The sequence below is a fragment of the Pseudorca crassidens genome, chromosome 20, assembly GCF_039906515.1.
Source record: "Pseudorca crassidens isolate mPseCra1 chromosome 20, mPseCra1.hap1, whole genome shotgun sequence".
NCBI lineage: Eukaryota > Metazoa > Chordata > Mammalia > Artiodactyla > Delphinidae > Pseudorca > Pseudorca crassidens.
This window is the reverse complement of record NC_090315.1, coordinates 62,504,905-62,525,527: the sequence shown is the minus strand read 5'-3', so window position 1 is coordinate 62,525,527 and position 20,623 is coordinate 62,504,905. Positions and strand designations below refer to the sequence as shown.

Here is a 20,623-nt window from a genome sequence, read left to right as displayed (position 1 = left end):
CGGCCTCCATCCCGAAAGGTTTGGTCTTGGAGCCCGGGGGGTGGCCCCAGGAGCAAACAGGTGCCCCTTCCAGGAAGGTTTGTCCTCCTGTAGGAAGCCTCCACCCCCACGTCACCAACACATCATGATAGAGGCCAGAGGCTGGCTTCTGTTCTAGTAATGTCTGGGGTTGGCTCAAAACTCAGGCCTTGGAGGGCGAGACAAGCGGCAGCAGCAAAGGACCAGCCAGAGGACCATCTGAGCAGAGTAACTTCCATACCACCCTGGCCAGGCCCCCTGCAGCTCCATCAGGTCTGTGGTGCCCCGGGGACCCAGGAGCCCCCAGTCAGGAACGGAAGCCTAGAAGCACCCCCCGCCGCTCCCCTCCTCCCAACAGAGAAAGCGGGGAGGCCGGCCGAGACCCAGGCTGCCGGCCCCGGGATGGCGGCGCTTGGTTTCCAAGGAGGAATTTTAGGCTATGTAAACCCGCTCTTCTCTCACCCCTCAGAAAGGTCACTGAACTCGTCTTTTACCCGATCATCCGAGGTTGGAGAGGGAACCTGCTTCTCACCCAACTGCCCTGAGAAACAAAGAACAAGACTCCAGTCACCCGTCACCCCCAGACAGCCAGGGGTGCTCCCCGCAAGGACGATGGGGAGCCTGGGGTCCCCCTGCCTCCAAGTCACTCACCTCCCAACCCATCCCGCACATGGGGGTGGCCCCAGCGCCGGGCCACCCCCATGTCCAGCCAACAGTAGCAACGCCAGCAAGCCCAGCCCCTCCCCAGGGGTTCGGATCCAGCCGCTTTGGGATGGGATGCCTTGTACTTTGTGGATGTTTTGGGACATTTAAAAAAATCACTGTTATCCAAGTACTGCAGACACACAGTTTAGAAACGCAAGCAGTTCTAAGAACCGTGCAGCACAAGTCTCTCCCCTCCAACACCAGCGTCGCCCTCACTCTGAGCCGTCCGGTGGCTGAGGGTCAGCACACGGGGCAGCCTGGTGCCCACACGGCAACAGGCGCCCACATGGAGGCCGAGCGACGCGGTCGGAAGCCAGCCTGGCCCTCCGAACATGACCTCTGCGAACAGCTGCGCCCAACCCACAGTGCCGTGGGATCGGGCCCCGAAGGAGGGGCCGCCCAGAGCAGCCTGTCCACACTGGTCCCACTGGGCGCTGGCTGAGGCCCAGGGAGTGACCTGCAGCTGGCTCAGGACAGCCTCAGACACCAACCGCCGTCGGGCCCCACGAGGCCCCCGTCCTCTTCCACCCTCTGTGCCCTGGGCCCATGCAGGCTTAGAGGAAGCCTGGAGGGCAGACGAGTGTGCCGTCACAGAAAGCGCTGGAACAGGGTCCTCGGCCTCTCTGCTGTCAGATGGCCGTGAGGCGGCCCCCGGCATTACCCTGGCCCCTCCACGCACGACACCGCAGCCACCGCCCCAACACACGCTTCCTGTCGAGGGCTCTGCCTGGCCCAGGACTAGGAATCCTGGTCAGACAGCCCAGAGGCGCCTCCTACCTGGGGCCCCGCTTTGGGGGAGGCTTGGCTGAGGCGGGGGGCCCGGCCCAGGCCCCACCGGGTCGCCATCTGAAGGAGGCCGGGCTGTGTCCGTGCTGGGCAGCGTCTCGGTCTCGGCCCCGGCGGCGATCGCTCTGCCCTGGGAGCTCTGAGGGGCAGCCCCGCTGGGGCTGGACCCCCGATGCCGGGGGAGCCCTGGGGCCAAATCCTTGTCCCATGTCCGCCTGACGCCCAAGGTGCCGTCCAGCAAGAGGGCCCCGCAGCTGGAGTCGGCGTCCATGGTGTAGTCGTGCCCTCGGTCACAGCCCCACACGGCCCGGACGATGCCACAGTACTCGGAGGACAGGGTCCTCTGGAGGCTGGGCAGGGCCCCGCAGCCGGCCGCGTGTCCGTGCACCCACCCCACCAAGCCACGCAGGCCCTGGGGGCTCGAAGCGATCAGGTCCACTGAGGAGAGGCAGAGACGCCAGCCCATGGCCGGTGAGCACGCGCACCTCCCACCCCGCCCACCCCGCGCCCCACCCCGGGGGTGCACTCACCCACACACGCTCCCTCCTCCGCCCCCGTCCGAGGCTGCACACCGACCCTGCAAAGGAGCAGCGCCGCCCACTGAGAGCAGGAGTGGGCCCGGCCGCTCCGCGTGCAGTCTGAGCCCTCTCCTCCGAGGCCGCCCGCCGGGCCCCCCGCCCACACACCCGTCGCACTGGTGCTCATGAGCGTCTGCCTCACCCGCCACGATGGGCTCCCCTTGCGGAGGCTCCCACCCGGGCCGCCCTGTGCCCATGCGGCCCGCTTGTGGGGTCTCCTGCACGCCCCCAGCGAACGAGGGAGGGCGCCTACTTTGCACAAGGCTTCCGGCGGCCCGTGGGGGGGACGTTGACTCTCTGCAGGAAAGACGTGAGGAGGCCGTGGCACTGGTAGAACTGGGTGTGGCAGTTCTTGCAGACAAACTGGGACAGAGCCGGGTCCTGGTGGACGGCCACCCCCAGGAGGCGCTGGAAGTCCCGGACAAAAACACGGTCCCCAGGGGCCGGTCTTTCTGAGCTCTCCCCAGGCGCCCTGCCAGAGATGCTGCGGAGACTCCGGGAGGAGAACTTCCCGTGACAGAGGCGACAGTGCCCCATGGCCAGGGCCCGGGCCGTTCCTGGGCAAGCACAGGAAACATGAAGTCAGGCATGCAAGACAGCTCCCAGGGGAGGTGAGGCCCACACTCCGCCAGCCTCCCAGCTCCTGGAGCGGGGCCTACCCAGACATGCCCCTTAAACACAGGCGCAGGTCTGGGCCAAAGGCAGGCCTCTGGCTCCGGTCTCCCAGGCGAATACACAGCCTTTGGGGAGAATGGCCAGTGGAGGGCCTTCTGGGCTAGAAAACCTTTCAAAGAATTCTAAATGCCTCCAAAACAAGACCAGTTTTTTGTTTGTTTTTTTTTTGGCTCTGTTGGGTCTTTGTTGCTGTGCGCGGCATTCTCTAGTTGCAGCGAGCCGGGGGCGGCTCTCCGTTGCGGTGCGCGGGCTCTAGGCACACGGGCTTCGGAAATTGTGACACGTGGCCTTAGTAGTTGTGGCTTGCAGGCTCTAGAGCACAGGCTCAGTAGTTGTGGCACAAGGGCTGAGTTGCTCTGCAGCTTGTGGGATCTTCCCGGACCAGGGCTCAAACCTGTGTCCCCTGCTTTGGCAGGCAGATTCTTAACCGCTGTGCCACCAGGGAAGCCCAACAAGGCCAGTATTACTCTGATACTAAAACCAGACAAAGACACAACAAGAAAAGAAAATTACAGGCCAATATATCTAATGAACGTAGATGTAAAAATTTTCAACAAAATAACAGCAAACTGAATTCAACAATTAATTTAAAAGATCGTGGAGACTTCCCTGGTGGTCCAGTGGTTAAGAATCCGCCTTCCAATGCAGGGCACACGGGTTCGATCCCTGGTTGGGGAACTAAGATCCCACGTGCCATGGGGCAACTAAGCCCGCACACCACAACTACTGAGCCCAGCGCCACAACTACAGAGCCCACACGCTCTGAAGCCCACGCGCCACAACTACAGAGTCCATGCACTCTGGAGCCTGCATGCCACAACTAGAGAGAAGCCCGCGCATCGCAATGAAAGATCCCGTGTGCCACAACCAAGACCCGATGCAACCAAAAAATATATAAATAAAATAAATAAATAAATAAGTAAATAAAAGATCATGCACAATGATCAGTTGGGATTTATTCCAGGGATGCAAGGCTGGCTCAACCTCCCCAAACCAATCCATGTGACACACATTAACAAAGTAAAAAATAAAAATCATACAATCATCTCAATAAATGCAGAAGAAATATTTCACAAAATTCAACATCCATTCACGATAAAAACCTCAATAAATTGTGTACAGACAGAAAGTACCACAACATAATAAAAGCCATATATGACAAGCCCAGAGCTAACATCATACTCAATGGTGAAGAGCTAAAAGCTTTCCTCTAAGACCAGGAACAAAGCAAGGATGCCCACTCTCACCATTTTTATTCAACATAGTACTGGAAGTCCTGGCCAGAGCAATTAGACGAGAAAAATAAAAACCACCCAAATCATAAAGAAAGAAGTAAAACAACCTCTATTTGCACGTGATATTATACATAGAAAACTCTGTAAGACCCCACCAAAAAAACTGTTAGAATAAACAAAGTCAGTGAGGTTGCAGAATATAAAATCAGTACACAAAAATCGGCTGACTTTTAAATACTCACAAACTATTAAAAATTAAGAAAACAACCAGATTTATAATTGTGTCAAAAAGAATAAAATCCTTAGGAATAAATTTAACCAAGGAGGTGAAAGACCTGTACACTGACAACTATAAGACACTGAAGAAAGAAACTGAAAACACAAATAAAGACAGTCCATGCTCGTGGGTTGGAAGAATTAATATTGCTAAAATGTTTACACTCCCCAAAGCCATCTACAAATTTAAAGCAACCCCTATCAAAATCCCACTGGTATTTTTCACAAAAATACAACAATCTTAAAATTTATATGGAACCAAAAAAAAAAACAAAAAACAAACCATGAATAGCCAAAGCAATCCTGAGAAACAAGAACAAAGCTGGAGGCAACATTTCAAACTATATGGAGGCATGATCACAGAGGCATGACTTCAAACTATACTACAAAGCTACAGTAATCAAAACAGTACAGTGTTAACATAAAAATAGACGTGTAAGCTAATAAAACAGAATAGAGAGCCCAGAAATAAATTCATGTGTACAGAGCCAGTTAGTTTACAACAAATGAGCCAAGAACATACAATGGGGAAAGGACAGTCTCTTCAATAAATGGTGCTGGGACTGGGAGATTGGGATTGACATATATACACTAATATGTATAAAATGGATAACTAATAAGAACCTGCTGTATAAAAAAATAAAATTCAAAAAAAAAATGGTGTTCGGAAAACTGGACAGCCATATGCAAAACAATGAAACTAGACCACCACCTTATACCATACTCAAGATAAACTCAAATGTATTACAGGTTTCAAAGACCTGAAAGCATAAAACTCCTTCATAGAAGAAAACATAAAGGTAAGCTCCTTGACATGGGTCTTGGAGATGACTCTTTGGATTGACACCAAAAGCAAAGGTAACAAAAGCAAAAATAAACAAATGGGCCTATGTCAAACTAAAAAGCTTCTGCACAGCAAAGGAAACCACCAACAAAATGAAAAGGCAACCTACTGAATAGGAAAAACAGTTTGCCAATCATGTATCTGATAAGGGGTTAATAATCAAAATATGTAAAGAACTCATACAACACTATAATAAGAGCACAAATAATCTGATTTTAAAAAGGAGCAGAGGATCTGAAGAGACCTCTTCCCAAAGAAGGCATAGATAACCAACAGGTGCGTGGAAAGGTGCGCAACATCACTAATCATCAGAGAAATGCAAATTAAAACCACAATGAGATATCACTCCCACCTGTCAGAATGGCCATCACCAAAAAGTCAAGTAATAACAAGTGTCGGTGAGGGTGCGGAGAAAAGTGAACCCTTGCGCACTGTTGATGGGAATGTAAATTGGTGCAGCCACTATGGAAACAGTATAGAGGTTCCTCAAAAAGTTAAAAACAGAACTACTACACGGTCCAGCAATTCCAGTGCTGGGTGTTTATCCTAAGGAAATGAAAACACTAACTTGAAAAGATATATGCACCCCCGTACTCACTGCAGCATTATTTATAACTGCCAAGGTATGGGAACAACCAAAGTGTCCACCAACGGGTAAATGTTTAAAGAAACTGTGGTACATATACACAAAGGAATATTTACTCAGCCACGAAAAGGTGAGAAAATTCTGCCATTTCCAACAACATGGATGGACCTTAATGGCATTACACCAAGTGAAGTAAGTCAGATGGAGGAAGATGAATACCATATGATCTTACTAATACGTAGAATCTAAAGAAAGAAAAAATCCTGAACTAATAGTTACAGAAAACGTATTAGTGGTTGCCAGAGAAGGGGAGTGGGGTGGTGAGTGAAAGGCATGAAGTGGTCAGAAGGTACCGACTTCCAGTTATAAGTCCTGGCATGTGCTACACAGTACGGTAACTACAGATACTTCAGCACAATACTGCGTTGTATATTTGAAAATTGCTGAGATCTTAAAAGTAGATCCTAAAAGTTCTCATCTTAGAGAACTTAGAAGGGAAAACAACTTCTAAGTACAAGTGGTGATGGATGTTACCTAGTACACCTGAAACCAATATCATGTTATGTGCCAATTATACCTCAAAAAATTCCCCCCCCCAAAATAATAATAAAAAAGAAAGTATGAGTAAATAAATAAATGCCTCCACAGCTATGGCACTTCATAAACTAAGCTGGAAACTTCATTCCTCTTCACATCACCCTCCTGCGACCAGAACTGAAAGAGCACGTCCATGCTCTGCTTCTCCGGGGGTCTCCGGTCTGCAAGTGCAGATGATGCCACCTCCCTCTCTGCCCCGGGGGAGGACTACATGAGAGAAGCGTGAAGTCCTTCTCGAGGGGGCAAAGGCATTACACGAAGGCAAAGTGCATATTAACGCCCATACCGCCTGCCAGGAGGGGGCCCCGGCACTCCCACACTTAACCCTCTTAAACCCTCTTAGTTCTGTTTTAACGAAGAGGAAGCTGAGGCCCAGACCAGATGAAGCCATTATCCGAAGAGCACAGGGCAAAACCACGACTGAAACCCAGGCCTGCCCGACAGACGGCAGGACTTGAGCACTAATTACTCAGTGAGCTTAGAGTCGGCGCCGAAGGGACAGCTGTCTTGCGAAACATCACCCAGCGCAGCTGCGGCGTCCGCCGCGGAGACCGCCTCGCTCCCTCCAGGCGGGGAGGCCTAGTCCGCTTTCTGAGGAGCCAAGGCACCCTGGGCCAGGTTGTCGCGGGGGGCGGGGGCGAGCGGGTGGTCTCGGGGGGCCGGGGAGTCACGGCGGGCCGGTGCTCCCCGGGGGCCGGGTGGTCGCGGAGAGACGGGTGTTCATGGGGGGCTGGGTAGTCACCGGGAGCCGGGGGGGGTCGCGGGGGCACTCGGCGGTCACGAGGGGCCCCCGCCCGCCGCCCCTCGAGCCCGGACGGCAGGACCCACCTGCCTCGTCGGCGCCGTCCTCGCCCGCGTCCGCGCAGGCCCGCGTCGGGCCCCAGCCCAGCCGCGCAGCCACCAAAGCCGCCGCCTCGGCCACGTCGGGACCGCTGCGGGACGGGCGGCCCCGGGGCCGGCCGCCGCCACAGCTGCCGCCACCGGAGCTCCCGCGCTGCCCGGACACCCCGGGCGACAAGAAGCGCCCGAGCCGGTCCCGCTTCATCGCTGTGGCGGCGGCTTGAGCTCGGCCCCGGAGCTCCGCCCCGTCCGATTCCGTTCGGCCCCGCTCGGCTCCGCCCGGCCCCGCCCGGCCCTGCTCGACCCGGCGCTCCGCCCCGTTCCTCCTCGCTCGGCCCCGCTCGGCCCCGCTCGGCCCCGCTCGGTTAGCCGGGCCAAGAGGCAGGGCTAGGTGTTGCTCTGCCCGGAGCCTCTCGTCCGCTAGGTTGGACTGTGCTCGCTCGTTCAGTTCGACTCCGCCGTTCGGCTCCGCAGGACTCACTGGCAGCGGGGCGGGGCGATGAGGGAGGGGCGGGGCGAGTGATGGGGGCGAGGAGGGTGAGGAAACAGGGATTGGACGGATTGACAGCGGGAGGGGAGTGGCGAGGAAAGGGAGGAGGGGATGGGAGAAGCGTAGCGAGGAGGGGCGGGGCAATGAGGGGAGGAGCGGACTGAGGAGGGGAGGGGCGGAGTGAGGAGGGCAGGGCAGCACGGCACGACGAGGGCAAGGGGCGGGGGCGTACGCGGTTGACCTGTCACCGACGAGGAGTGATGGCATCGGTAGTTGCACTTACACTGTCGTGGCAACTGCGGGAGGAGGTTATTTGAGAGTTCCGTCCCCCCCACCTCCGCCCCTTCGGCTCCAGGAGCGGAGCGCGCCGCGCGTCGGGAGGCAGGGCTGCCGGAAGTGGCCTCACGTCGGTACCGCCTTTTCCGGCGGTCCGGGGCTCGGGCGGCACCTGCGCCCGCGCACGCCGCGTTCCGGTATCCGGGCCGCCCGCCCCGCCCCTCGGCCGCCACGGCCTACCCCGCCGGCGCCATGGCCGCTGCGGTCGGGGACGGCGCGGTGAAACCGCTTCAATGCGCCATGAAGCTGGCCAACGGGGCCATCGAGCTGGACACCGGCAACCGGCCGCGGGTGAGGCGGGCGGGGCGAGGCGGGGGCGGTAGCCGACCCGCGGCCAGCCCGGTGGGCGTGGGCGAGGGCGGGGCGGCGGGGTGGGCGCCTCCAGGCCTCTCCGAAGGCTCCGGGGCGCGGGCTCGGGCTTCGGCCGTGACCTTGGACAGCTCCCGCGGGCTCCAGCCCTCAGTTTTCCCGTCTGTTCGTTAAGTCGGGAATATGAGAAGAGGTGTTTTCATTTGTGAAGGGGACTCAGGAGGGTCCGTGAAGCAGCCCTCCAAAGTGTATCTGGCAGACAATCCCGTGCGTTTGTCTAGTTTGGGGGCGGGCCCTGTAGCTTTAGTCAGATTTCCGAAGGGGACGGTATCCGTAAGAGGTTAGCTGCGGCTTTCCAGTCGCCTTCAGCGCTTGTTTGGAAGGAAATGCCGGCGGGGGAGGGGTGTGGCTTGTCTCCAAGAACTGGTGTTAATCCTAAGGGTGGCGACCGCATGGAAAAGCCGGCTGAGTCACACCGGGCCGCCCAAGGAGGGGAGGAGGCCGCGGGTGCCTCCGAAAGGCATTCCGGTCTTCCATCCGCTGCCTTCCCCAAGTCGGGATCCTAGGGCAGCAAATGCCCCCACAAGTCAGAAATCCTTCCCGGAACCCATTTTATCCTTATCTGAGGTGTAGACTTAAAGGTGGGTAATTTGAGAACTGGGATGCAGCAAAACAAACAAAAAGCAAAGCACCATGCTATGGTTCCAAACGCCCTGAGCTCTATCAGGGAGCCCTGAACAGGATGGCAGGGTCACCCTTTTGAAAATACTGACATTCTAGTGTCAGACTGCTGCGTGCCCAGGGAATACTTACTCTGGGGTTCGGGAAAGGATTTCCCAGAATCCGAGTCAGAAAGTCATTCTGAGATTTACAACACACTCCCTGATTCACCTTCCAAGAAATATTTTTCTAAAGCCACTGAGTGAATAGCCCCTGAGTTACACAGGCAGAGAACTTGTTGCATAGAGTGGAAAATGGCAGCACCTGCCAAGGCTCCTTACCCTGGCCCACTGACAGAGAACCTCCGTTCCTTCCTGTACTGGAGAGAAAGGCAGTGATGCCAGCTTCAAGTCTAGAGAAGAGGGGTGCTCTCCATGCCCCAGCAGAGCAGTTACCAGTGAAGCGGCTCGGCCACTGCAGGTGTATCTCACAGATAAGCAGGCTCCACTGTTCCTGTGTTTCCACAAGGGCACCGAGCAGGCGTGATGGAACTATGCGCCTCTACTGGCCTGACCGCTGCCATTTCTCTTCCCTGGGCACAGGAGGCATATACGGAATACCTGAGGAGCGTCCACTACATCTCCCAGGTGCTGCTAGAAGAAGTGGAGGCCTCCAAAGGTACGGCTCCTCCCAGGCCGGGCAGACCGTGGGCAGCTCAGCCTTTGATGGGGCCCAGGGCCCCAGGCCTGGGGGTGTCCTGTGTCTTGCCTGCCGGGCCATTAGTCGAAGGTGGACGGCTGAGCGCTCAGTAAGCACGAGCGCAGCAGGGAGCAGGAAGGGCCGGCTGCCGTGACTGAGGGGATGGAGATGGGCTGGGACGTGACCAGAGACTGGACGCTGAACCTCAGTCCAGGGACGAGTGAGCTGCACGATGGTTGAGGGCTGGGGGCAGCATCCCAGCAGAGGGCGCTGCAAAGGCCCTGAGGGAGAGGGTTCCGGACACAAGAAGGGTCGGCAGGCTGGAGAGGGGAAGGTGCAGTTGGGGCCGGCCGGCCCTTGGGATGGGCCTGGGGTTGTTCTGGCACGAGGTGAAGCTCGTGGAGGCTTTGTGGGGAGCGGCCGGCATGGGAGCAGATCCTCCAGGAGGCTCCCACAGTGAGGACAGCAGTGGTGGGACTGCCTGGAGGTGGAAGGAGTGAAGGGCTTGGGGCATGTCCTCTAAAGATGGGCCTCACCAGACATTCTAAGCGGACAGTGAGCTGCCCGGAGTTGGGGGGGAGGGCCAGGGAGCACAGGAGGCAGTGCGGGAGGTGGCAGGAGCAGACATGAGGGAGGAATTGAGGTCTCTGTCAGGAGCACATTCTGCTCGAGGTGTCCAGCAGCCCGACAGTAGTCAGGGAGAGGTGGGAGTCTCCACCCTGGGGAGCTAGGGAGCTCAGCAGAGCTCTGGGCACTGGGAGGAGGGCACGGTAGGAGCAGCCGCGAGGGGTCATCCTAGAGGAGAGACCTGCGAGGTCAGGGAGCCCTCAGAGAAGGGCAGGACTGAGTGGGTGAGGGCCACTGCAATGGGAGCAACGTGGCTGAACGAGGGTGTGGTGAGGGTCTGGCCGTCACGGGAGCGGGGGTGGATCAGGTCTGGTGGGGTCCAGGGGAGAGTGTCAGGTGGCAGCTCCTACACCGTGAGTTTGCTGATAGGAGCGATTCCCAGAGGGAGTGCAGAACAGAAGTCCTCTAGCTGCACCAGGGGTGAGCTTGGACACAGCCAGGGGGCGGGAGATGGGTTTTGAAACTGTTTCTGTGAAACAGCCGTGCTGACTGCAGGGCCCACCTGGAGGAGGGGCTGTAACTAAAGTGAAGCCGCCAGTGAGGAGAAAAGGCCCAGTTAGTTATAGAGAAGGCTCTGATGGTCCAGGCGAGAGGACAGGACAGCCACACACAGGGCCAGGAGGTAAACCCAGGGCAGACGGTCAGAGATGAGGAGGAAGTGGGCTCTCCTTTGTTTCTATCCCAGCAAGAATCTGACTAGTGATAGAGGTGATGGTGACCACCCTTCTTGTCGCTTGCTCCCCAGAAGCTGGGGAGACTGTGACCCCTGACACCTTGAAGATGCTGAAGCTGGCTGAGCAGTGTCTGGAGAGGGCCCAGTCGACAGCTGCCCAACTTGGTGGGTGTCCGGCAGAAAGCTTTCTTAGGACATCCCCACCCCCCAAGTCTGCATCTCTTTTTTTTTTTAATTAATTAATTAATTTTTTGGCCACGTTGGGTCTTCATTGCTGTGCACACGCTTTCTCTAGTTGCAGTGGGTGGGGGCTACTCTTTGTTGCAGTGCGCGGACTTCTCATTGCGGTGGCTTCTCTTTGTTGCGGAGCACAGACTCTAGGCACACAGGCTCAGTAGTTGTGGCTCGCGGGCCTTAGAGCGCAGGCTCAGTAGTCGTGGCACATGGGTTTAGTTGCTCCACAGCACATGGGATCTTCCCGGACCAGGGCTCAAACCCGTGTCCCCTGCATTGGCAGGCGGATTCTTAACCACTGCGCCACCAGGGAAGCCCCAAGTCTGCATCTCCTTTGTGGAATGTCAGGCCCCCGTGCAGACCCTTGGCTACGTATGTCTTACAGGGAAAACATGCCTGAGGCCAGCCATGCCTGTGGTTGCCCCCGTCCCCTCTCCTACCAGCCGACACCGCCGAGTGTACTCAGATGAGGGAGGGAAGCTCTCTCCATTTCTGCCGCCTGAGATCTTCCAGAAGCTTCAGGCTGTAGAGTCACAAAGCTCTAAGAAGTAAGATGGGTCAGAACAGAAGGTGGGCTAAGCCTGGGTTTCGAGGCAAAGTGAGCTAACCATGGTGGATTTAGTCAGAAGGGATCCCAGAATGGAAATACGTGGTGCGTGGCAGAAACAAATGCAAATTGTCTCTGGAGCAAAGCACCTTCAACTCTCATAAAATGAGTGGTACGTAGTCAAAGATAACCAAGCACAGAAAGAATCCAGAAACTGTAAATGAGAGGCAGCAGAAACAGACTTGCAAAGTCTTCAGATAGCGTTATGAGACACAGATTATAATACAGACACGCTTTCTGTATTTAGAGAAATAAAAAGCGAGTTTGAAAACACCTGCAGGGAACAAGAAGCTATAAAATCTGACTTATAATAGGGGTCAGATAGAATTTATGATAGGGGTCAAATAAGAACCAAGTAGAAACAAAAATACTGAAATTATTTTTAAACACTAATCAGAAACGACAACAAATTATATCCTCCTGTAAACATACACACATGCACACAAAAAGAAGGGGACAAGTTTAAAACAGCAGAGTAGACCCAGCTGAAGACAGAATTAGAGAATTGGATAAAAGGTTAAAAGATACCCTGCATGGCTCACACACACAAAAAGACATGGAAGGTCTAAGGGGTTATTGGAATTCCAAAGAAAGATGAGAAAGAAAATGCGAGAGGAGCGTTACTTGAGGAGATGAAAGCAATCTTCTAGAACTGGTGAAAGACACTGAGACACAGATGCCAGAATCCCAGCAGGACAAGCAAGAGGACGGGCTCTTCCTGCTGCTGCTGCCAGGCCTGGGGCCACAGCTACACCCTGTCTCTCCAAGTGCAGCTCTGGGGCAGGGCCAGGCGCCAGACTTCCATCTCAGTATAGTCTTGTGTCCCCACGACTCACCTCCTCCCACCCATGAAAGCAGGAAGACGTGGGACCATAAGTTTTGATGGTGAGGGGGCTGTTGGTGGCTGTTACCAAGTAGCTGTGAAACACCCCCCACCCCTACCCCTCTTCCATGGGTTGCAAACTAATCTAGCTGTTTGGCTCCCGTGGTGCCTTCACAGAGTTTCATGCTGTTAATAAACACATGTGACTGGTGTGCATAAAGGTCTGGAATCCAGGCAGTAGGGCCATGTTTCAGGGAGGCAGGTGTCTCCCGCCCACCCCAGACCTCCTCCCTCCTTTACATTCCTGCCTGCCCCCATCACCACCTCCTCACCTTCCGGTCTCAGGGCGGGGCCAGGAAGGGACCTCAGGTGACCAGAGCGTTCCTGGGCTTCCTGGAGCCTGGACAGCAGCTTGTCACCATTCCAGGGAGCTGACACCCCTGGAGGAGGCCTCCCTGCAGAATCAGAAGCTGAAGGCTGCCTATGAGGCCCGGATGGCCCGTCTGGACCCCAGCCAGGCCATGCAGAAGACATCCCTGGTGAGCGGAGTCCAGGAGGGTCTGGAGTGAGGCCAGTGGGGGCAGTAGGCCTTATTCCATCCTTCCCGTCCTAGACCCTGTCCCTGCAGCGGCAGATGATGGAGAACCTGGTGATCGCTAAAGCCCGGGAGAAGACAGTATCCTTTCTGTCCATCCTTAGTGTGCAGAGGCTTCAGCTGAGGGAGGGGACAGGGAAGTAAAGATGCCAGGGTTCAGGTGTGGAAACAGAGTTCCTCCAGTTTCAGAGACACTTGTCCTCAGTGGGTGGTTCCCGCCCAGCCCCGCTTCCTCTCGCCTCCCGGCCTTTGCACAGGCCACCCTGCCCCTCCCAGCACCCACAGACTCCTCTCCACCCCTCAGGTCGACTAGGACTTGCCTTCCCTCCCTGAGCGGGCCTGTCCTCTGGCCCAGCCCCTCCTCCCACCCATCCCAACGGGCCCCGTGTCCGGCAGGGCGCTGGGACGCCGGGGGGTTCGTGCACGCCGCGTTAGAAGGGCCTTGACTCTGCCGCCCCAGCTGCAGAGGAAGATGGAGGAGCGCCGGCTGCGACTCCAGGAGGCCGCCAACAGGTGCGTCTCCGCCTTCGGTCCCGGGACTCCTGGGGGGGCCAGGTGGGGACTCGCGCGCCCGCCTGTCCAGCCCTGAGGCCCCCAGACCTGTCCTTTCTCCCAGGAGGTTCTGCAGCCAGGTTGCCCTGACCCCCGAGGACCGGGAGCAGCGGGCCCTCTACGCCGCCATCCTCGAGTACGAGCAAGACCACGTGAGTGCGCGGGGCGGGGAGTCCGCAGGGAGGCCTGGGCCCCTGGGCGCGGCCTTGGCTTGGGGAGGGCCTTCCCGCGGGCTCTCCCCCAAGGTCTCCTGTCCTGCAGGACTGGCCAAAGCGCTGGAAGGCCAAGCTCAAGAGGAGCCCAGGGGACCTGTCCCTGGTGACCAGCCTGGTCTCCCACCTGCTCAGGTACCGGACGTCGGCCCTTCCCCCGGCTGCAGGCTGATGGCGGAGGAAAGGATTAAGGAGAGAGGAGCGAGGCAGTCTGGGGTGACCGCACGGGCAGCAGGCCACGCTGGCTCTCTCGGAGGCCCCCGCCTGTGACCCCGGGGTCTCCTGTCCGCGGATGGCCTTTCACGGGCCTCCTGGCTTCTCAGAGGGGCGGGACAGGCCTTACCAGCAACATTCAGCCGCGAGGACTAGTCCATGCGTCCCTTCTCTGAAATCCCTCACGGCAGGGCCACGTGGCCGTTGGGTGGGGGTCGGGTAAGGGCCTCGCAGGGCTGGCGGGCCTTCTCAGCCCCCGGGTCACCCAGCGAGGGGACTGCAGCCCCAGCCCGACGGGGCTGCCTTCACACACTGCCTCTCCCCCTACTCACAGCGTCCCCGACCACCCCATCTCGCAGCTCCTGAAGAAGCTCCAGTGCGCCGTGTACCGGGCGCTGTACCCCATCGTGAGCAGGGGCGCTGCCTCGGCCCTGGGCTGCCGTTCCCTGCCCCCCGATGCCGACGGGCTGCTGGCTCCTGGAAGCCGGCGGCTCCGGCCCTCCCAGAGCCTCTACTGCATGCCCTCCCCCCCCGAGCCCAGCCCAGCCCAAAGGCCCACAGACGGGGCCTCCGCCAGCGCCCCCATCCCCCCACCCCACCCCGGCAACCCGGACAGAGGGGCAGACGGCAGCCCCACGGGGCCTCCCTCACCCCTGGCGGACACTTCATCCGACCTGCCGGGCAACGACAGCTCCTTCGGGGACCTGGAACAGTTCTTGGCTACTCCTGAGAGGAGGGGCCGGGGCCCTGGGGGGCAGCCTGAGCCCCAGCCCCCAGGGGTGAGGAAGGAGCCGTTGCTGGAGCAGCTGAAGGGCACCGTGCAGGACATACACGACGCCATCGGTGAGGTCCGCGCCACAGGCCGGGTGGGTGGTGGGGGAACTGCGCTGTCCGAAGCCCACGTCCTCGGAAAGCTTGTCAGAGGCCTGGGATGGGCCCGGTCCAGCGGAGCCTTCCTGTGGGTGGCATCCAGGCCGGCCCTGCTCTGCAGAGCCCTCCCCTGGGGCCACGTGTCCAGTTCAGCAGAGAGGCACACACCCTGCCCCAGAGAGCAGCTGGGGCTGGCAGTGGCCAGGGTCTCCCTCCATCCCTGGCTGTCTCCTCACGGGGCCACATAGGGAGGACAGCCGGGTCCATTTCAGTCTTGGGTTTGGGGGAGGGTCTGCCGTCAGGGCCTCTGGCTGCCAGGTGGTCCTAGCTGCCCCATTAGGTTCGACCCCCACCCTTCCAAACCCAGGGCTCTAGGTCTGTGCGGCCTGGTGGCGGCTCATCTTAGGTTTTTCCATTTTGAGAAGCGAGTGTGTGTTCCGTAAGGAGCCCAGGGTGGCAGGGGACTTCACGTCCCTTCCAAGGAGGAAGGCTGTGAGGGTTTCCTGAGAACCAGCGAGAGGCCCAGCAGTCAGGGGCCTGTGTTGTCTGGGAGACTCTGGGTGAGCACCCCTTCCTCCCTGGTGGGGGACGGGTTCCTTCATCTCCCTGGACCTCAGATTTCTTGTCTTCAGATATGCTTCTGACGTTCCTCTGGGTGCCCCAGTTTGGGGTACAGACCCTTTTCAGAAAGAAGCTGTCTTAGGCCCTCCCTTCTAGGCTTGTCTCCTTGGCCCCCTGGCGGAGCTGCATATGACCCTGTGACCCCCTAGGGATGAGGGCCCTGACTCCCTGCACCGACCTGGGCCGTAGCGTTCAGAAGTGGGGGGAGGCAGGGCCAGGCAGAGCCCCTCCTGCTGAGCCGGGAAGCTACCTGTGGCTCTGCCCATCCCAAGCTGGCTCTGGGGCGGCAGGGAGGGGCAGGCAGGTGGGGACCCTGCCTGGGCACCCCAGGTTGGCTGCGGGTGGGAGAGGCCTCCAGGGGCTGCCAGCGGGGCTAGAGGTCCCAGCTGTCCCCACAGTGCCTCTGTACTGGCTCTGCTCCCGGCAGACAGGCTGCTCTCGCTGACCCTCCTGGCTTTTGAAGGCCTGAACACGGCCGCCTCCAAAGACCGCTGCTTGGCCTGCATCGAGGAGCCCTTCTTCTCCCCGCTGTGGCCCCTGCTGCTGGCCGTGTACAGGTGCGGCCCCGCCGCGTGTGCGTCCCTCAGCTGCCTTCCTCCCAGGTCCCCTCAGGTGTTGCGCGTGTGCAGGCGGTGCCACGCGCACCCTCCCACGGCTCGGGGCGTGGCCAGCTTTCCCCAGCGCCGCCCCTGTCCCCTCCCGGGCGGGGCCCTGGGCCCCTGAGCCTGGCCCCTCTCTGCCCCAGGAGCGTTCACCGCCTGCGGGAGGCCGCCCTGAGCAGGAGCATGGAGCTGTACGGGAACGCGCCCCCGGCGGCCGTCGGCGTCCCCACCAAGCTCCTCCCCCGGGACCCCGAGGCCACGGCGGGCGGCGCCTACCCCTACTGTGCTGCCGCCCAGGAGCTAGGGCTGCTGGTCCTGGAGAGCTGCCCCCAGAAGAAGCTGGAGTGCATTGGTGAGTGGGGACGGTTTGGTTGGAGGGAAGGGAGAAGGGAGTCAGATGAGACAGAGTCGAGTCCGGTCCCGGAGGGCGACTGGAGTCTGCGCCTTCAGCCCTCAGCGGCAGGCCCTTCTCCAGTCCGGGGGGTGTGTGTCCCGTGGGACATGAGTGGTGGTGGTCCAGGCTCTGCCCAGCCCTGCACGCGATGGGGGTGGGGCGGCGCCCGGGGCCGTACCGGGACGAGGTCCCCAGCCCCTCACCCGAAGCCTGGCTTCTGCGACGCAGTGCGGGCCCTGCGGGTCACCTGTGCCTGCGCGGAGGACTACTCCCGGGCTCGCGAGGCTGCGCCCCAGCCGGGCATCGCCGCCATGTGAGTCCCAGGAGGCCACGGCCTGTGGTGGGGACTGGGCGGGAGGGGCTGCCTTCAGAGGCCCCGGCCCCGGCGCCTCGGGTTCCCGCCCGGCGCCTGGCCCTGCTTCTCCTTGAGGAGAGTGCGGCCCATTTCCACCAAAGACCCCGGGCTCCAGCCCTGCTGACGACGCGGTCCGGCCCCTCGCTAACCCGGTGGCGTGTGCCCCCCTCAGGTGCATGCTTGGGGAAGCCGCCCCGGTCCTGTCCTGGGGAAGAGCCCGTCCCCTGTGCTGAGCCCCAGCCTGGGGTTCCTGCACTGCCCCTGCCCCAGCCTCCTGAGGTGGGCAGGGGTCTTCCCCACCTGGGTTCTGCCTTATCTCACCTGCACCAGCCTGTAGCCAGCAGCCTGCCCTGGCCCTGGCGCCCACCTGGGGCTGGCGACCCTCACCCTGTGCCAGAGACCGGGGTCTGAAAGCACCTGTCCTTGCAGCCAGCTGGGTGGGCTGCGGGGTCAGGCCGGGGGACCCACCTGGCTCTCACCGGCCACCATCACTATTGTACCACCTGGTCTCCGAAAAAGTTGCAGCAGGTGAAAGGGCCCCAAAACTGAAAGCATTTCCGAGTCCCAGCTGCAACCCCACGCTAGCGCTCTCTCTCTCCTCAGGACATCCAAGGAGCTGGGGGGGGGGGGTGGTGGTGGCGCTGTGTGTCCCTGCAGGTGTGTGGCACCCAGGGAGGTGGGGGCAGGAGTCCCTGGTTGGTCATCAGGTTCAAACCAGTATGCTTCCGTGCTCCTCGCCAAAAGTACTGGCCCGTGGGCCCTTCGCCAGGGTTTTGAGCATCCCTCAGGGCCTCCCTCCCTCACTTAGGTGCCTCTTGCGTAGGGTCTGGGGTACCTGGAGTGGCACGTGAGTGACCCTGATCCCAGGAGTGAGCAGGCTGCCTGGGACACGGGCTATCCTCTCCGTCCCTGGGCTCGGGCCAGCTCACGGGAGAGCTTCACTGTGGGGCCTCCCTGGTCCAGCCCTGGGCTCTGCGGCACAGGGTCCCCGTTCAGGATGGCCTCAGCGATCCCAGGTGGTCTTTTGTCACACTGACCCAAGCCCACCCCCAGCCCCCTGAGGCCGGTGGGCAGGAGAGGCACGGGGACAGCATCCAGCAAGCCCAAAGCTGCTCCAGGGACCTAGCTGGGAGGCTTCAGGGCTGTGGGGACTGAGCAGCGCCCCCGGTCCCTGGAGCCTCCTGGCCGGCTCTGCGTCTCCCCAACAGTGGCGCCGACGACCTGCTGCCCATCCTGTCCTTTGTGGCGCTGAGGAGTGGCCTCCCCCAGCTGGTGTCGGAGTGTGCAGCCCTGGAGGAGTTCATCCACGAGAGGTGGGAGCCTCGGGCCAGCGTGGGGGCTGAGCTCGTGCTCCCACCCATGCACGGGGCCCACGGCCCCTCTCCCTGCCCCTCACCCAGCACACTGCCCAGAGGAGCCAGGGGGCCATCCCCTGAGCAGCGTCTGCCTGGGGAGTGGGCCGTCCCCCAGCCCAGCGCCCTGACAGCCCGTGGGCCTTCAGCATCCAGGTTCTGCCCCGCAAGGGCAGGTGCCCCTTCCAGAACGTCGGGGTCTCCTTGCATCCTTCCAGTGACAGATGCTTGTGCCACCGCCGTGCAGGTACCTGATCGGAGAGGAGGGTTACTGCCTGACGTCACTGCAGAGCGCCCTGAGCTACGTGGAGCTGCTGCCCCGGCGGGCCCTGGGCAAGTAGCAGAGGACGGGCTGGCCAAGGACTGGCCCAGAGGCACCTGCATGGGGCGGTGGGCTGGCCGAGGTGGGGCTCTCGCCCCCGCCTGACATCAGCCCCTAGGGCTCAAGGAGGCCCCTCTGCTCCGGATAGGATGGGGCTGACCCGAGTCAGCTCCCAGGAACCAGGCCCTTCTCTTTCCTGTCCCCACCTGTGAGAGGCCCCGTGCAGGAAACTGGGCGCCCCTGGGGCCTGCACACTCCAACGGCTCAGTCCGCTGACACCCTGCAGGCCCCACAAGCCCAAGGACAGAGGGGCCGCGGGCCTGGCCGAGGGCAGGTCTGCTTCTCTCCCTTCCCGTCCCCCGTGACACGCGGAGCTCCCTGAGCCAGGTTCTTGTCTGAGTCGAGAAGAGAGCCTGTCACCCCACAAGAGGCCTGGGGCCCAGGTGGGTTTAGACTGTGCTGTTTATTGGTCACTGATCACTCTGTCCTGAAGACCCAGGTGTCCCCAGGGCACCTGCCCATGTGTGGGAGCTCTGAGCCACACTCCCACCCTTGGCAATGGGCACGGACATCCTGAGACCGCTGGCGAATCCCCACCCCCACTCAGCCACTTCAGGGTCGGTGTGAACCCAAGGGTCGGCGCCTGCCAGGAGCCCCACCACCTGCCCACCCTGACTGTTACAGGCCCCTGGGCAACCACTGACCCAGCTGGAAATAAAGAGGTCACTGGTGTCTCCGTCAGCGCGGCTCACCTGCTCCCCGTCCCACTGGCCGGGAGGAGGCCTGGGCAGCACAGCCACTCCCAGCCAACCAGCCAGAGCCAGAGGGTCCCAGAGGCCCCTGGGGCCATCGCCAAGCCCAGCCCACCTCCCAGACCTCTGCCCAGGAGTGGGATCCGTGGGGCTGCTCCTTCTAGCACTGGACACACTCTGGGGGGCCTAGCAGGTTGGCAGGGTCAGAGGTCATCACTGGGCAGGATCTGAGCCCGGACCACTCCTCCCGAAGGGTTCCCAGGAGTCATGTTGCTCTCCAGGTGGGGAACACATGCAGGTGGCCCGGCCCCAGCCCCAGGCAGCATCTGTCACCATGGCAGAAAGTGGTGTGGGAGCAGCGTGTGGGTCCCTGGGGAAGGCCCAGCTGGACCTGACTGTGTGTTCTGTGCACGCAGTGTCCCAAGGCTGTGCGGGAACCTCGTGAGGAAAGTGAGGCACAGAAGGGGAAACGCCTTCTCCAGGCCACAGCTCCCGGTGGCAGAGCTCTCTTCGAGCCCAGCATGTTGACTCCGGAGGCCAGAGGGGGCCGGGGACGTGACCCCAAGGGAAGGCCAACCCGAGTTCCGGGGGCAGCTGCCTCTTTCGGGAGCCTTTGTGGGCAGGGGTCCCCTGCCCACCAGCACCCCAGGAACGACAGGCAGGCACCCGCCTGCTCACCCTGCCCTGCCCTCAAAGCTCTCAGTCCCTGAGTCCCTGCCCTCTCCAAAGGAAGCCCCCCAGTCCTGGACACGAGGCCCAGCCAGCCATGAAGCCTGGGGAGGATGACCCCCTGCTCCAGGCCTTGGCGGTCTCAAGGATGGGATTTTAAGCCCCCTTTCATAGAGCAGGTGGACGATGGAGCGAAGCCTGACCGTGGGCGCTCCTGCTGGCTTTGGGGAGCTCTCTGGAGGCGCTGATCAGACGGCCTTCCTGCTGCTGGCTCTGGGCCAGTCCTTCAGCCTCTCCCAGCCTACAGCCTTTCGTAAGACGGTGAGTGATGGATTCTTCACACAGAAAATCCTCCAGATCAACACGAAAAAGGCAGGAGCCCCCGTCAGGAAAATAGCAAAGGCTGTGAACAGGCTGTCTTCAGAAGAACTTTAAAAAGCTCATCAGCATAAGAAGAGGTGTTTAAAGTCATTTTTAAAATCAAGAAATGCAAATTAAAACACTTACAAGACAGAC

General features: G+C 59.9%; 2 protein-coding genes across 13 annotated transcripts in view; one reads left to right on the top strand and one right to left on the bottom strand.

Moving 5' to 3' along the window:
- ZNF276 (zinc finger protein 276) overlaps positions 1-8,055 on the bottom strand; it is an 18,485-nt gene extending 10,430 nt beyond the window's left edge. The window contains exons 1-5 of one of the 2 annotated variants that reach the window (XM_067718164.1): positions 7,914-8,055; positions 2,341-2,644; positions 2,040-2,086; positions 1,501-1,947; positions 481-559 (exon numbers count right to left, since the gene is read on the bottom strand). In XM_067718164.1, the coding sequence (XP_067574265.1) occupies positions 481-559; positions 1,501-1,947; positions 2,040-2,086; positions 2,341-2,624 (857 nt within the window). In that variant the 5' untranslated portion in view covers positions 2,625-2,644; positions 7,914-8,055. Of the gene's footprint in view, positions 1-480; positions 560-1,500; positions 1,948-2,039; positions 2,087-2,340; positions 2,645-7,128; positions 7,347-7,913 lie in introns of those variants that run through there. The other variant, XM_067718165.1, reaches the window with a different exon arrangement.
- On the top strand, positions 6,652-20,623 carry VPS9D1 (VPS9 domain containing 1). 11 transcript variants are annotated; one of them, XM_067718141.1, is made up of 16 exons: positions 6,652-6,918; positions 9,538-9,613; positions 11,010-11,099; positions 11,554-11,716; positions 13,026-13,137; positions 13,212-13,274; positions 13,654-13,706; positions 13,810-13,897; positions 14,007-14,092; positions 14,505-15,013; positions 16,089-16,218; positions 16,407-16,615; positions 16,886-16,970; positions 18,221-18,325; positions 18,612-18,693; positions 19,851-20,623. In XM_067718141.1, the coding sequence occupies exons 3-16, from the start codon at positions 11,042-11,044 to the stop codon at positions 19,881-19,883; spliced, it is 1,776 nt and encodes a 591-aa protein (XP_067574242.1). In that variant the 5' UTR covers positions 6,652-6,918; positions 9,538-9,613; positions 11,010-11,041; the 3' UTR covers positions 19,884-20,623. The 11 variants fall into 11 exon arrangements, 8 of the variants coding, with proteins under 8 accessions (XP_067574242.1, XP_067574241.1, XP_067574239.1 ...); XM_067718140.1 differs by having other exon boundaries at positions 11,007-11,099; XM_067718138.1 differs by lacking the exon at positions 6,652-6,918 and adding an exon at positions 7,868-8,257 and having other exon boundaries at positions 11,007-11,099; positions 16,125-16,218.

What these genes read in the sequence shown, in the direction of transcription:
- VPS9D1 (XM_067718134.1), top strand. Translation starts at nt 8,159, where the DNA reads ATGGCCGCTGCGGTCGGGGACGGCGCGGTGAAACCGCTTCAATGCGCC. An exon ending in AGAAGTGGAGGCCTCCAAAG is followed by an intron (nt 9,614 to 11,006) that starts GTACGGCTCCTC and finishes CTTGCTCCCCAG; the next exon opens with AAGCTGGGGAGACTGTGACC. An exon ending in AGCTGCTGCCCCGGCGGGCC is followed by an intron (nt 18,694 to 19,850) that starts CTGGGCAAGTAG and finishes TGTTCTGTGCAC; the next exon opens with GCAGTGTCCCAAGGCTGTGC.